Source organism: Gymnodraco acuticeps, unplaced genomic scaffold, assembly GCF_902827175.1.
Source record: "Gymnodraco acuticeps unplaced genomic scaffold, fGymAcu1.1, whole genome shotgun sequence".
In the NCBI taxonomy this organism is placed as follows: domain Eukaryota; kingdom Metazoa; phylum Chordata; class Actinopteri; order Perciformes; family Bathydraconidae; genus Gymnodraco; species Gymnodraco acuticeps.
Genome location: NW_022989974.1, coordinates 2,605,266 through 2,617,413, shown reverse-complemented (window position 1 = coordinate 2,617,413; position 12,148 = coordinate 2,605,266). Strand labels below are relative to the sequence as shown.

The window sequence follows — 12,148 nt, the reverse complement described above, 5'->3', positions numbered from 1 at the left end:
AGCTTTTAGCCTGTTGAATAGTGTTGGCCCAGACACCCTGGGACCCATCATTGTCTTCTGATTAATTAGCATTACTGGCACTCTGTTTGTCGACCCACTACTCCTCTAGCCTTGTCTCCCTCCGTCCTTTGTGTTCCCGCATGGCTCCCTTGTTCCGAGGTGATGATTCGACTGTTCTGAACTTAATAACTTAATAGGGAACATTCACAGGGAGTTCGGGACACAATTAGTGATACCAGAAAGGCTTCCATCCCTCGTGTCATCCTCCCTTAACAAAGACGAGGGATCTTAAAGCAAAAGGAATATCATATGAGGCTGTAATGCTCTTGGATTGTTCCCACATTCTCGGAGAGATCATACACTTCTGCTGGTTGATTAGAAAGTGTGAGAGGTTGACAGAAGTCTCGTTAATTAACAATAATGATCTGTTCCCAGTTTGGGGAAACTAGGAAACAGGGAGGAGAGATAATGGGGGGTGGGTTAGAGGTGAGAACGCTGAATTTATTTTTGATATGACCATTATGAGGAGCATTCATAACAATGGCTGCAAATGCCCTTTTAGTTCTCTTCTCTTTAGTTATGTTTTGTTATAAGAAACTGCAGTAAAAAGACTTTTGCAAAGTGAGCTCATGCATTTTTTATTTGCTGGGTGAAATAGTAAGATAGAATAATCTTTAACTGCAGAATGATGTCACCGATATCTCTGCCACTTAAACTGCCTTCATCGCAGCGCTACCTACAAAATAACAAGTGATTAAGCTGAATCATCGCTTTATTGGTTGCATTCACAGTGGCTTCATTTTCTAACATAATCAATTAGGCCGTAATTAAAATGCTGCCATAGGAAAACAGAGGCAGTGGAGGAGTGAGTGGGCAGGAAGAGTACACCAGTGTTTGGGTGCAGGCCAAAACTATACTGGAGTAGTGGGCGGCCTGAAGTCAGGATCCCTTTTGTTTTATAGTCCCACAATGGGTTGCTGTGTTTCTTTGTGCAGGTATGTGCAATAATCAGAATCAGGAACCCTTTGCTCATCCCACAGCAGAGAGAATAGCAATGTTACAGAAAAAGGACAGTGCAGACAAAAGGCACACATAAGATTAGTAGAGTAGCATAAAGAGGAAAGCACATGTTAATATAAATAACAGTGATATAAAAACAGGGAGGAGCACCATGATGACTGATGGAGAAGAGAGCTTCTATCTGATTCTTAACTTTTGTACCCTCCCTCTGACAGTAGCTGAAAGACATGGTCAGTGTGGCTGTCGTGCAAAGAGAAAACAGCCTTGTAGTTTTATCGCTATCCTGCTGTTGTAATCCCCGTCCACCAGCCAAAGGAACAGCGGTGGGAGCGCCTTGCTTCGCTCGTGCTCCTTCTGATAAACTATTTCACCAAAGACAGCAGGGAAACCTTACAACAGCCGCTGTGGAGTCTTAATCCGACACCACCAATAAAAACAACCCCTAATCTCAGACAAACTGTGCACGTATGTGTGTGTTTAGGGGAGAGAGAGAAAGAGAGAGAGAAATAAAAAGTGTCCCCTTGTCATCTCACAGCCCGTGAAGACCATCTGCGCGTTAAAGAGCTGGAGTCCAAGCAAAGTATTTAAACGGGTTTAATGTCTTCAGGAGGGCCATAACCTTGGTCCTGTAGGACCCCAGAAGGCCCATCATGCCAAGGCAGAAGGTCTCTTAATGTACCAAGCAGATGACAAGGATGCAGAGTTCACACACACACACACACACGCCGCAGAGTAACTCAATCTGCAGGAAGTCTCCCACAATGGTTCATCAACTCGCCTCTTCCCTCCCTCCCTGTCTCCTTTGTCCCTACTCTCAAAACAAAGCGGGAAGATGTCAAAAATCTCATTAAAAAAATAATGGCCTCCACCTGCTTTCTCTCCGTTCTCATTCTCTCCTGCTTGCCTTTCTAATGACCAGCTTGGAAAAACCTGCCATATTCCCACAATGCACAGAGCTCCGGACAACTACCTCTGTGCACACAACGCATTCAGCCAGAAAACACACACACTGGGCACACAAAGACACATAACTGTTCCACAGCATGGCTTCCCAGGACTAACAATATTAATCAAAAGGGACTCCTGCAGGTGTAACGCCTGCCCCCCCCCTTGCTGATCTCATAAACCACTCATGTCTAGACTTTAACAGGGAGTAAATCATTTATATGAGCCTCTCAGGAAAATCCACACTCCATCCTTTAAAACTATTGGACACATACATCAGGTCTGAGGTTACATATTAAGTAAATATATGTCAACTGGCGTTTTGTCAACAGCTCCCTGAGGTCAGATTAGCCTTTGGCCTGAAGAGCATAAAGAAGCACCTCAGTATGTCCGCGGTGTCTGCGCCACTTTACAACACGTCCAACAAATGTCTGCCTCATGCGTCTAATTAATAACCATGGAAAACGGATGTGTCTGTGCCTGTCTCCGTGACTGAATATCCACACAAAAATTATCCATAAACCATGTAATAGTTCAAACAGATGGTAGAGAGAGAAAAAGGATTTGTGTTGTTATTTTGCATTTCAACAGGAGATTAGATGGTTGCACAGAGAAAACATGAAGGAAACGGAACGACTAAAGAAAAGAGAGATAGGACTTTGTGAAAGATTAGAATAAAGTGAGACACCGAGATCCTAAAGTAATAATGAAAGGAAACAATGGGAGTGATTTAGGCAGGAACAGAGAGAAACAAAAGGAGGCTGTATTCCAATAAAGGTCTAATCTCCATGAGGACGCCTGTCTGCTATCGACCCAGATAACACTGCGGGCTGTGTATCATGAGATTTGGGGCTGAAGGTAAACAGCAACTCAAAACAATCTAATTCAGTTTGAGGGTGAAGGGAAAGAGAACATTGATGTATTGTCCATCCCTGTGGAGTGTGTGAAAATAAATGGCATCTTTTATTCAGGCCCCTATGAGTCACTCCATGGAAGCGGACGTCTGTCCCACATCACCACTCTGAACCACTAAAGGGTGTGTGACATATTTTGGGCAGAGGAGAAGTTTATTTTAATATAGTTCTTGGTATAATATTAACATCCAAGCCATGGGATCCTGTAAGGTTATTTGTGAAATTGAGTCATTTTTCCTTATGAAAATAGCTATGTGCAAAGAAATTGATACGTATACTGTATTTGAAATTATGCACTTTAAAATGCAAAGCGGTGTTCAGAATACAGTCCAACATTTAGTCAACTAACAGGCCAGCAATTGGATTTTGAAAAATCACCTAAATCCTCATAGGAAAGCTTCACCGACCGAGGCAAGGGAGACTCATCACCCAGGGCATTCTGGGTGCGCGCTGGAAGAGATTTTAGAAAATATTATCCTATGGAGAAAAAAAAAAAGTTAATTCACAGCTCTGAACAATTTGTTTTATTCAGAATGCAAAGCTCTCTCAGCCATTTCTCTTGGATTCTGTTTATCCTTCTAGTGGGCAACTGCCATGCTTTGAATATGACAGAAACAAGGTGCCACTGAAGGGAGAGAGAAGGGATGTGGGTCAGACAGGCAAGGCATAGATTTAAATGCCAAACGCAATGTGAATCTCAACTGAATGGCGGTGTATAAAGACAGTGTAATAGACTGTAAGGGTATGCGTGTAAGAGGGTGAGAGAGCGTATATGTGTGTATGTAAGGATGAGAGAGAGCGAGAGAGTGCTTACAGTGCATCTGCAGATGTATTTATGAGTACAATAGCAACCCTGCGGCTGGCCAGGAGGGTTAAGGACAGATATGGCCAGCTTAATTCAGACATTCAGGCCATTCATTCTGGCTGATGAGCTAAAGGAGGAGATCTAATTTTCAAAATGGAGCCAAGCACCAGTGGAGTTTCTAAAAAGAAAGCGATGACTGCAGAGAAATTCTCCCATTCCATGTGAGACGTCAGCATTGTCATAGCTCAGGTATGTCCAAAAGAAGCACTTAACACATTACCAATATCACACACACACACACACCACACACACACACACACACACACCACACACACACACACACACACACACACACACACACACACACACACACACACACACACACACACACACACACACACACACACACACACCCCCACACACACACACACACACACACACACACACACACACACACACACACACACACACACACACACACACACACACACACACACACACACACACACACACACACACACACAGAGAGAGAGAAAGTGAGAGCTGCCCAAAACCACAAGTAACCCAAATAAAGTCCAAGGTCAGCAGAGCGGGCCACTGAGCTGAAACCGCCGGCCCTGGCTTTCATTACCAGGAAGAGACTCAGCACATGGGACACATAGGATGGGGGTTACGTTAGCTGGCTCTGTTTGTCTGAGGGAGTCTGGCCGGGGCCCAACTCCTACTCTCTCGTCTGCGGAATACAAAACACTCCAAACATCGTGACAGCATCCATTGTTGATTCGAATATCAAACGTTCACATTTTCTTTACTGTGCTTTTCGACACCGCGAAAAACAGACTTAAGACTTCAGCTCTTACTGAAGAACTTTGTTATACAGATTTGACAGCAGATTTCTTTTTTTAAGTGAGTTGTGTGTGTGTGTGTGTGTGTGTGTGTGTGTGTGTGTGTGTGTGTGTGTGTGTGTGTGTGTAAGTCATTTAGTGTGTAACGTTAACCAGGCCTGGCAGAGCTCTGGCTCTAATGGTGCCTGTGAGTGGTAAAGAAGCAGTCATAGCTCTAATGAAAGCCAGGCATAAAAGACAGTGGGCGTCCTCAGCACCAAATGTGTCATACATGTGGTAAGTTATAATATGCGTATGGACACACGCAAGCACCCACCCACACATAAGCTAAATGAGACCTATCAGCCCTTTAAATCATTTTCTCACCTCTTAAACCCCTACTGTTTATCTGCTGTTTATATAGAGGCAGACATCTATTTGCTGCTAAAATGTAAATAAAAACACCATCTGACCCTCTAAACTGCTCTGTGAGAAGTGCAGAAAACATTTTTTAAATAACCATTAAATGTCCAGTTTACAACCTAATAGTCTTCCAGCACAAACTAAGCAGTGTCCTGTTTTTATGTGCGTCTCAGACATTAACTCTGGCAACTGGCAGGGGTTTTCCAGATGAATACAGAGCAAATCAATTCACTCAGCAGGAACAATGCAGGGTGTAGAGTTTACTCCTGGAAATGTTTATTGGACACACTTTGTTTATCGATAAAAATCCCTAGTTGGCCAAAAACACAGGGAATTTTTAGGAGGTGATGTAAATGAGCATCACTGCTGATTAAAATAAGATTAGTCAAAAACAAAGTTGTGGAAAGCTGAAAATAACTCCAGAGACGGCTGAAAATGGAAATGAGTAACAAATTGGGATGCTGAAGAAATAATGAAAAAGGGAGGAGCAGTTTAGTAACACAAGGTTGCAATTCAAAAATCCATTTGATACAATTTGCAACTCATACATTGCCATGTTAGATACATTTTCCAATGTGGCAGAGATGTATCCTTGGTTTTGATCATTGCTTTGGCTTTGTCATCTTATTTGCTGTGGGGTTTTCAATAACTACCATAGTCTGTTACATTAATGGTCCTTTGGTACTACAGTGTGATTCAAAATGACAAAATGTGAAAGCAACACCCTCCACCTCCAAGCCGACCTCCTGTCTAGACCCTCACATCTTCCCCATCATGGCCAAGGTCCTAGTTCTGTCCTTCCCATTATTCCCCCAGGGGCTAACATGAATGAATGTATATATTTGTGTGTGTGTGTGTGTGTGTGTGTGTGTGTGTGTGTGTGTGTGTGTGTGTGTGTGTGTGTGTGTGTGTGTGTGTGTGTGTGTGTGTGTGTGTGTGTGTGTGTGTGTGTGTGTGTGTGTGTGTGTGTGTGTGTGTGTGTGGGTGTGTGGGTGGGTGTGTGGGTGGGTGTGTGTGTGTGTGTGTGTGTGCATGCGGAGTGGGTGAGTGTGTGCGTGAGTGGGTGTCATTACTCCTGCCCCCATCTGACGGTTTTGGGTTAAACAATGTTATTATTAAAGCCTTTCCAGAGTAGCTTCCTTTCTCCCTCCAGCGACACCCTTACAAACTATAAATCAACTGCCTGAGCCCTGTAAATCACAAACGATGTGTGTGAGTGTGTGTCTCTGTGTGTGTGTCTCTGTGTGTGTGCCTGGTGGCCACTGCAGCTGTGCTCTCAGACGCACATGAAGATGACATTGCAGCTGTGAGCGTGTCACAGCATAGATGAGCCCATGTTACTCTAGTTAGAGTCATTTTAAAAATCACAGTGGAAACAAATGACAAATGTTAAATAAAAGCATATGCTTTGAATATGAATTTAATGGGAATACTGAAAATGAATTACAGGCATGTATGTTTAATGAAGGGAGATAATCATGTTTTTTGGTCTGAAAACACAGCAATGTTTGAAGCTGACTTTTGTGGATATGGATAATGTTGTCCACTAAAACCTATTTTGTCAGTAGCAAATTGAATTCCTTGTACAGAAAGCATCCCTGTTGGACCTCCAAAGATTAGTTTATGTCTGAACGGAAACACAGAGACATTTTCATCTCTTTGAGACCAAATCGGATAAATAATGCACTCTGAAATGCACGGCTCGTGTGCAGCAGTGATGGCTCATTCTGTGATTGCTTGTGATTGTGTTGACACCCCCTGCTGGGCTGAAAACATCACTACCTCACAGAGAGCAAGCTCAGTGCCAGCAACAACATCCCATATCCAATCCCACCTCCAGCCAGGCTACAATATACTGAAAGTAATGAATCACTAAAATCAAGCGGATATCTTCTTCCAGCCTCATATCACTCCAAACACAAATATACACAAACAAGAGAAAAAACAACCCAAAAGCAATACATTGAAACCTATTGTGTATCCTTAATCTAACCGACTGTGTGAAACTATACGCTTATATACTCAAGAGCAGTGTCGGGTTTAGACAGCTGTATCCCCAACAGAATGAGAAATATATATTATGCCGCTGCCGAAAACACTGCGGACCCATAAAAGAGCTATTGTGTGCCCACAGCAAAACAATACAGCTTAGCTGAGCTATGAGGAAAAAAAACATTTGGATCAATAGAGAATTGCAATTAGCCCACATTGGCAGGAGCAGTGCCAGATTAGACACAGGATGTCGATCCCATTTCCTGCACTATCGGGCCCCCAAACTAAGTTGGCTCACTTTGTAACTGGAGCAACACACACAACTGGGAAAGACACTGCAGTGTGAAGGTGGTGGTATATGAGGTTATGGTGATGAAGATAGGGATGATAATAAAAATGGTAAGAAGGTTGAGCAATGTAGGAAAACAAGAAAAAAGGATAGCATGTCAAATAAAAGCATTTGAAGTGTGATACAACGCAAGAACTGCATCCACATATATTTTTACCTCAAATGTTGAAAACATGTGATTCTTTGTGTGAAGATGCAACATCGAAGCACAGCCTTACAACAGCAGACCAATATACCGACTTAAAGGCGCAGTTAACCTGACCATCTAATTTCTGTTCACAGCTACTTTTTTTTTTACAATAATCGCCTTTAAGCTTCACACATGCAACCTTTTACAGAATTCAACTTTTTTAAGTTTTACATCAGTGTTTTTAAATATATAAATGCTACTTCCACAACATGAAAAGGACATGGCCATGCATTGAAAGAAAACACATCACCACATATATTTTTATTTCACTGCGAGTGAGTTCTCACAATGTACATTTTCCTGCCAAAACTGAATATAACTGACAAGGCAATTAAAGGTCTTACCTTTGAGTGTGCCATGGCCTTGCAGTACATCCCTTGAAATCAGCACAGAGTAGAAGCTTTGTGAGAAGCCAGGTCGGCAGGGACCTTTGGAAGCTTGCTCCCCATTATTCCTCTGGAAAGAAGAGAATAGAAAGCAAGACATCGATAAACATGGATTCCATTGATTTCTGGCCCTTAGCCTTGGAGAAAGCCAGCAAATTGTACAGCAGTTAGCAGAAATATATTCAACAAGTTTATAAACGATATGCTCCTGGGCACATTAAATACCCACGCTCAGGCAATATCTGTTATGGATAACTTGCTCCATAACAGGAAACCAGGCAATGATGAAATGGGGATGTTATTTTAAGTATTGTGGTCAAGTGAGATACACAGCATACACACACAAACGGTATGGATGCAGAATGTGTTCATCCTGACCCTCGGTTACACACTAGCAGAACGGAGCAGAGAACGGAGCAGAGAACTGAGCAGTGCATGCCTGTGGAAACTTTGCACAAAGCATTCAGAGCTTGCCGTTGGTTAAATTGAACGATCTGACCCACTGCAGCCTCCACAAAAGTCAATGTGTGCGCGCACAAAGACACATGGTGCCAAGGCTGGCTGGAGCCTGAATGTGGAGGAGACATAACGCACTAAATATTCCCCTCTTGGGAACGAATACCGCAGGAAAAAATATCTCTGTAATTTTCCTAAATTTACACGGCATAAGTAATGGCTTTAGACACAAAAAGCGGCAGAGGGAAAGATTTAGCAGGGTTCCTTGGTGCACCGTTAGGAGAAGCCCACCGGCGCCGACCTAATTCAGCTTGTATTGATTAAATGACGAGAAACGGTTGAAAAGCACCTTACAACTTCAAAGGTTAACTTATTGCAGGGGGATGCTGTTTTGTCAAGGGAGCCTTTTAAAGGAAGGTTCTGCTAAACATAAGCGTGATGACTCAAATAGTTTGATAAACAATACAATCATCCCGAGTGATAAAAAGCTGCTGCAGTTTTAACTTGTGGAGGATATTGCAGTGATGAATACGTAGCGTTCCAGAGAATATCTGGCGAGGTTCAGATCGGACAGTGCTGGGTCGTTCACTCTTTACTTTCTTCATTATATTATCTCGGAAACATCGTCATTCATTAGTAACCAATTTGCGTACTTGTAGGGAAATAACGAGCAGCGCTGCAGCACACTGGACTCCATGACTTTATTCAAGCCTGTGCGCTATGGCTGTGAAACCCTGCACCCGTCATGCGCCCCGCACTCTCACAACTCCTCTATACAGAATAAGAGGTTATGAGACAAAAGCGAAAGCTCACCCCGAACGTGTCAACAAGAAGGGCTGCTGTCAGGATCAGAGCGAAGTCAGTTCTCATCGTGGCGAGCGATCGAGCCAGGGCTGCCTGGACGAGGAACCAGAAAGAAAGAGGATAGATTCACGAATCTTCTCAAGTAATTGTGTAAATCCCCCTTGTTGCTCAGTCTCTTCGTTAGGTCCCTCCTCGCTCCGTGAGTGTGCTGCAGCTCTGGCCCGAGTTTCCCCGGCTCTCTCATCAGCAGGTGAGCGCTCCGCTCAGCACCAAGGCGCAGCGTCACTCTCCAACCCCTCCTTTAACCCGGCGCAGGAGAACTCCACACACGCACTTAAAGAAACACTCGGTCTGAGCTTCGGATCAAACAACCGCACCACAGACGCCTTTCCGGGGTACCAGGTATTTTAATCCCTCTCCTGGGGAGACCTAAAGGGCTTCGCAGTTTTATGGTTGAAAATAAAATAGGTCGGTAAACCATGATTGAAGTCTCATTGCCGAAGTATGGGAAAGTCATTAACCACTAGTCGTGAAAGTTCCAAGCGTATAACATCTGACATGTACATTATTAGATTTAGACAGTTAACTAATCGGACAGACGTGTGCGCAACAGAAAAATAGTATATTATTATTTTGCTTTTAAACTGACTGATGTAGATCCAGGTTCAGGTTTGTACAGACTGAGCTAACAAAAGCCTAACACGTGACCAGCACAGGTTAAAAAAAAACAGCCCCACCCCTCCACTATGCTCCGACTTGTTAAACTTCCTTGATAATCGTACAGTAAAAAGAATCTCATCACATTGATAGGTTGCCCTGTATGATAACGCCACATATTTCACATACCATTGTCTAACACATATATGAATAGCAAAAGTTATGAAATGATTAATATATCATGATCGACACTTGTAATAGTTTTAATTATCTCTTGTTCAACATGTGTGATGAATAATTGGAATTATGTAATACTATACGTTTATCTATGTGCTACAGATCACATTTACATTTGTATTGGATTAGTATTCAGAGTCTACCACACTTTCTTTTCATTTTGTGTAAGGGACAAGAAGAGAACCATTGACAGTTGCAGATGCATTGTATGATAAAGTACATTTCTCAAATTAGTCATTTGATAGGCATTCATGGGTAATCATTATCTGCAACTGAAGTCAGGAATAATTTTTGACAAAGGGGAATGTGTAGGTGAAATTTAAATTCTTATATACGAATACAGACCTTGATGTTGACCCTCAGTCAGCATTGGTGCAAGCTTTTGTATTGTTTGAAAGGCTTTGTGTGTGGTATTTGATCTATGTATTCAAATGTAAACCAATTTGGCAATAATGTATAGGCAGTAATGAAGTTATGCTCAACACCAGAATTATCTTTGTAGTTAATAGTGTTAGATTGTGATTATCACACTGGCTCTACTCACCAAATACTCAGCATGCCTTTTGAAGAAATTCAAACACTGTCCCTGATTTTTAGAGACACTTCCATCAGAAGACAAGTTGAACAAGAGTCAATTCAAAAGGGTTACAATGTGAATCCAAATGTCCTACAAAGACTGAACTTGGCTCTCTTTGAACTGAGCTTCCGTTTCCAACTTAATGACTTCTGACTGAAAAAAGGGTTGAAAAGACCATGCTGAGGTATTACCTTGCATCCGTTTCCATGAAGTTCAAAACAATCTCTTACCATTAGCGGTTTGTGTGCCTCAACAGTGTCTCGTCGATACATAAAACCTTTCCACAAACAAATTGGGCTATACAGTATGTGCTTTAAAGCCAATTGGCTCTAATCCTTTCAAAAACAAAAATGACTGCATTAGTGGGTGGGTGCTCAGCACAATTTCTCTTTGTGACATGCAGGCATTTTTTCTCTCACATCCCAATCCCTTTGTCTCAAGGATGAGCTTCTATCGTGTCGTCTGTTTGGCTGATGAGCTCTGTAAAATGGATATGGTGGTTTTCCTGATAAATGCTGTTATTGGCAGGTATTTTCTCTTCTCTTTGCTTTGTGTGTTTCAGTCAACACGGTCAATATGTGATAATGTCACTACTCAGAAATGTGATCCTGGACAATACTGCAAAACCCCCATTTGCATTACAACTTAATACAATTATTAAATCTTGCAATTTTAGGTTCAGCAACTAAAATGTGGTAAGGCCTGGTTTGCAAATATGATGCAGCAAAAACGTGTTTACTCTAAGTAAACATTTTAAATCATTTTCCACCTTTTGTCATAGCAGGAAATTATAGTTTATAGTATTGACGGAGCAAAATCAATATTGTGTATCACTGGTAAATAGCGTTATAACGGGACTTCTTAAAGTACTGTAAAGACTGAAGCTAAACTCCAAACCACAGATATTATGTTACAGGATTCAAGAAGAGCTGAACACAGAGAGGCTTGCTTCTCACATAGCATGGCACAATAAAATTAGGTTTAACAATGAAAATGGAGAAACAGCTTTTGTTTTGTTGAAGATGACAGATAAATGTTGATCTCATCTATGAAAGCTGTCCCGGGGCAAAGCATAATCCATGGAGGGGATCTCGTCCGGATGGCCCGGGGGCAAGGCAGAGTTCGAGGAGTCAGGGGGCCGGGCTCGAGGGCGAAGACCGCGGCTCTCAGGGGGCCGAGCATGAGGGCGAAGAACGCAGCACTCAGGGGGCCGGGCTCGAGGGCAAGACCTAGGGTTGGCAGGACCCCCGGCAGAAGAGTAGTCGGCGGGACCCCCAACGGGACAGGACATGGAGTTGGCAGGACCCCCGACGAAACAGGTGTCGGCTGGACCTCGAACGGCACAGGACATAGGGTTGGCAGGACCCCCGGCAGGAGAGCAGTCGGCGGGACCTCGAACGGCAAAGGCCATAGGGTTGGCAGGACCCCCAGCAGAAGAGTAGTCGGCGGGACCTCCAACGGCACAGAACATAGGGTTGGCAGGACCCCCGGCAGAAGAGTAGTCGGCGGGGCCTCCAACGGCACAGGACATAGGGTTGGCAGGACCCCCGGCAGAAGAGTAGTCGGCGG

At 43.2% G+C, this 12,148-nt stretch overlaps 1 protein-coding gene across 1 annotated transcript in view; it reads right to left on the bottom strand.

Moving 5' to 3' along the window:
• Positions 1-9,373, bottom strand: part of LOC117543113 (cadherin-4-like) — a 230,093-nt gene extending 220,720 nt beyond the window's left edge. The window contains 2 exon segments of the mRNA XM_034211189.1: positions 7,807-7,918; positions 9,118-9,373. Coding sequence (XP_034067080.1) covers positions 7,807-7,918; positions 9,118-9,174 — 169 coding nt within the window. The 5' untranslated portion in view covers positions 9,175-9,373.
• Between the last annotated feature and the right edge of the window lie 2,775 nt (positions 9,374-12,148).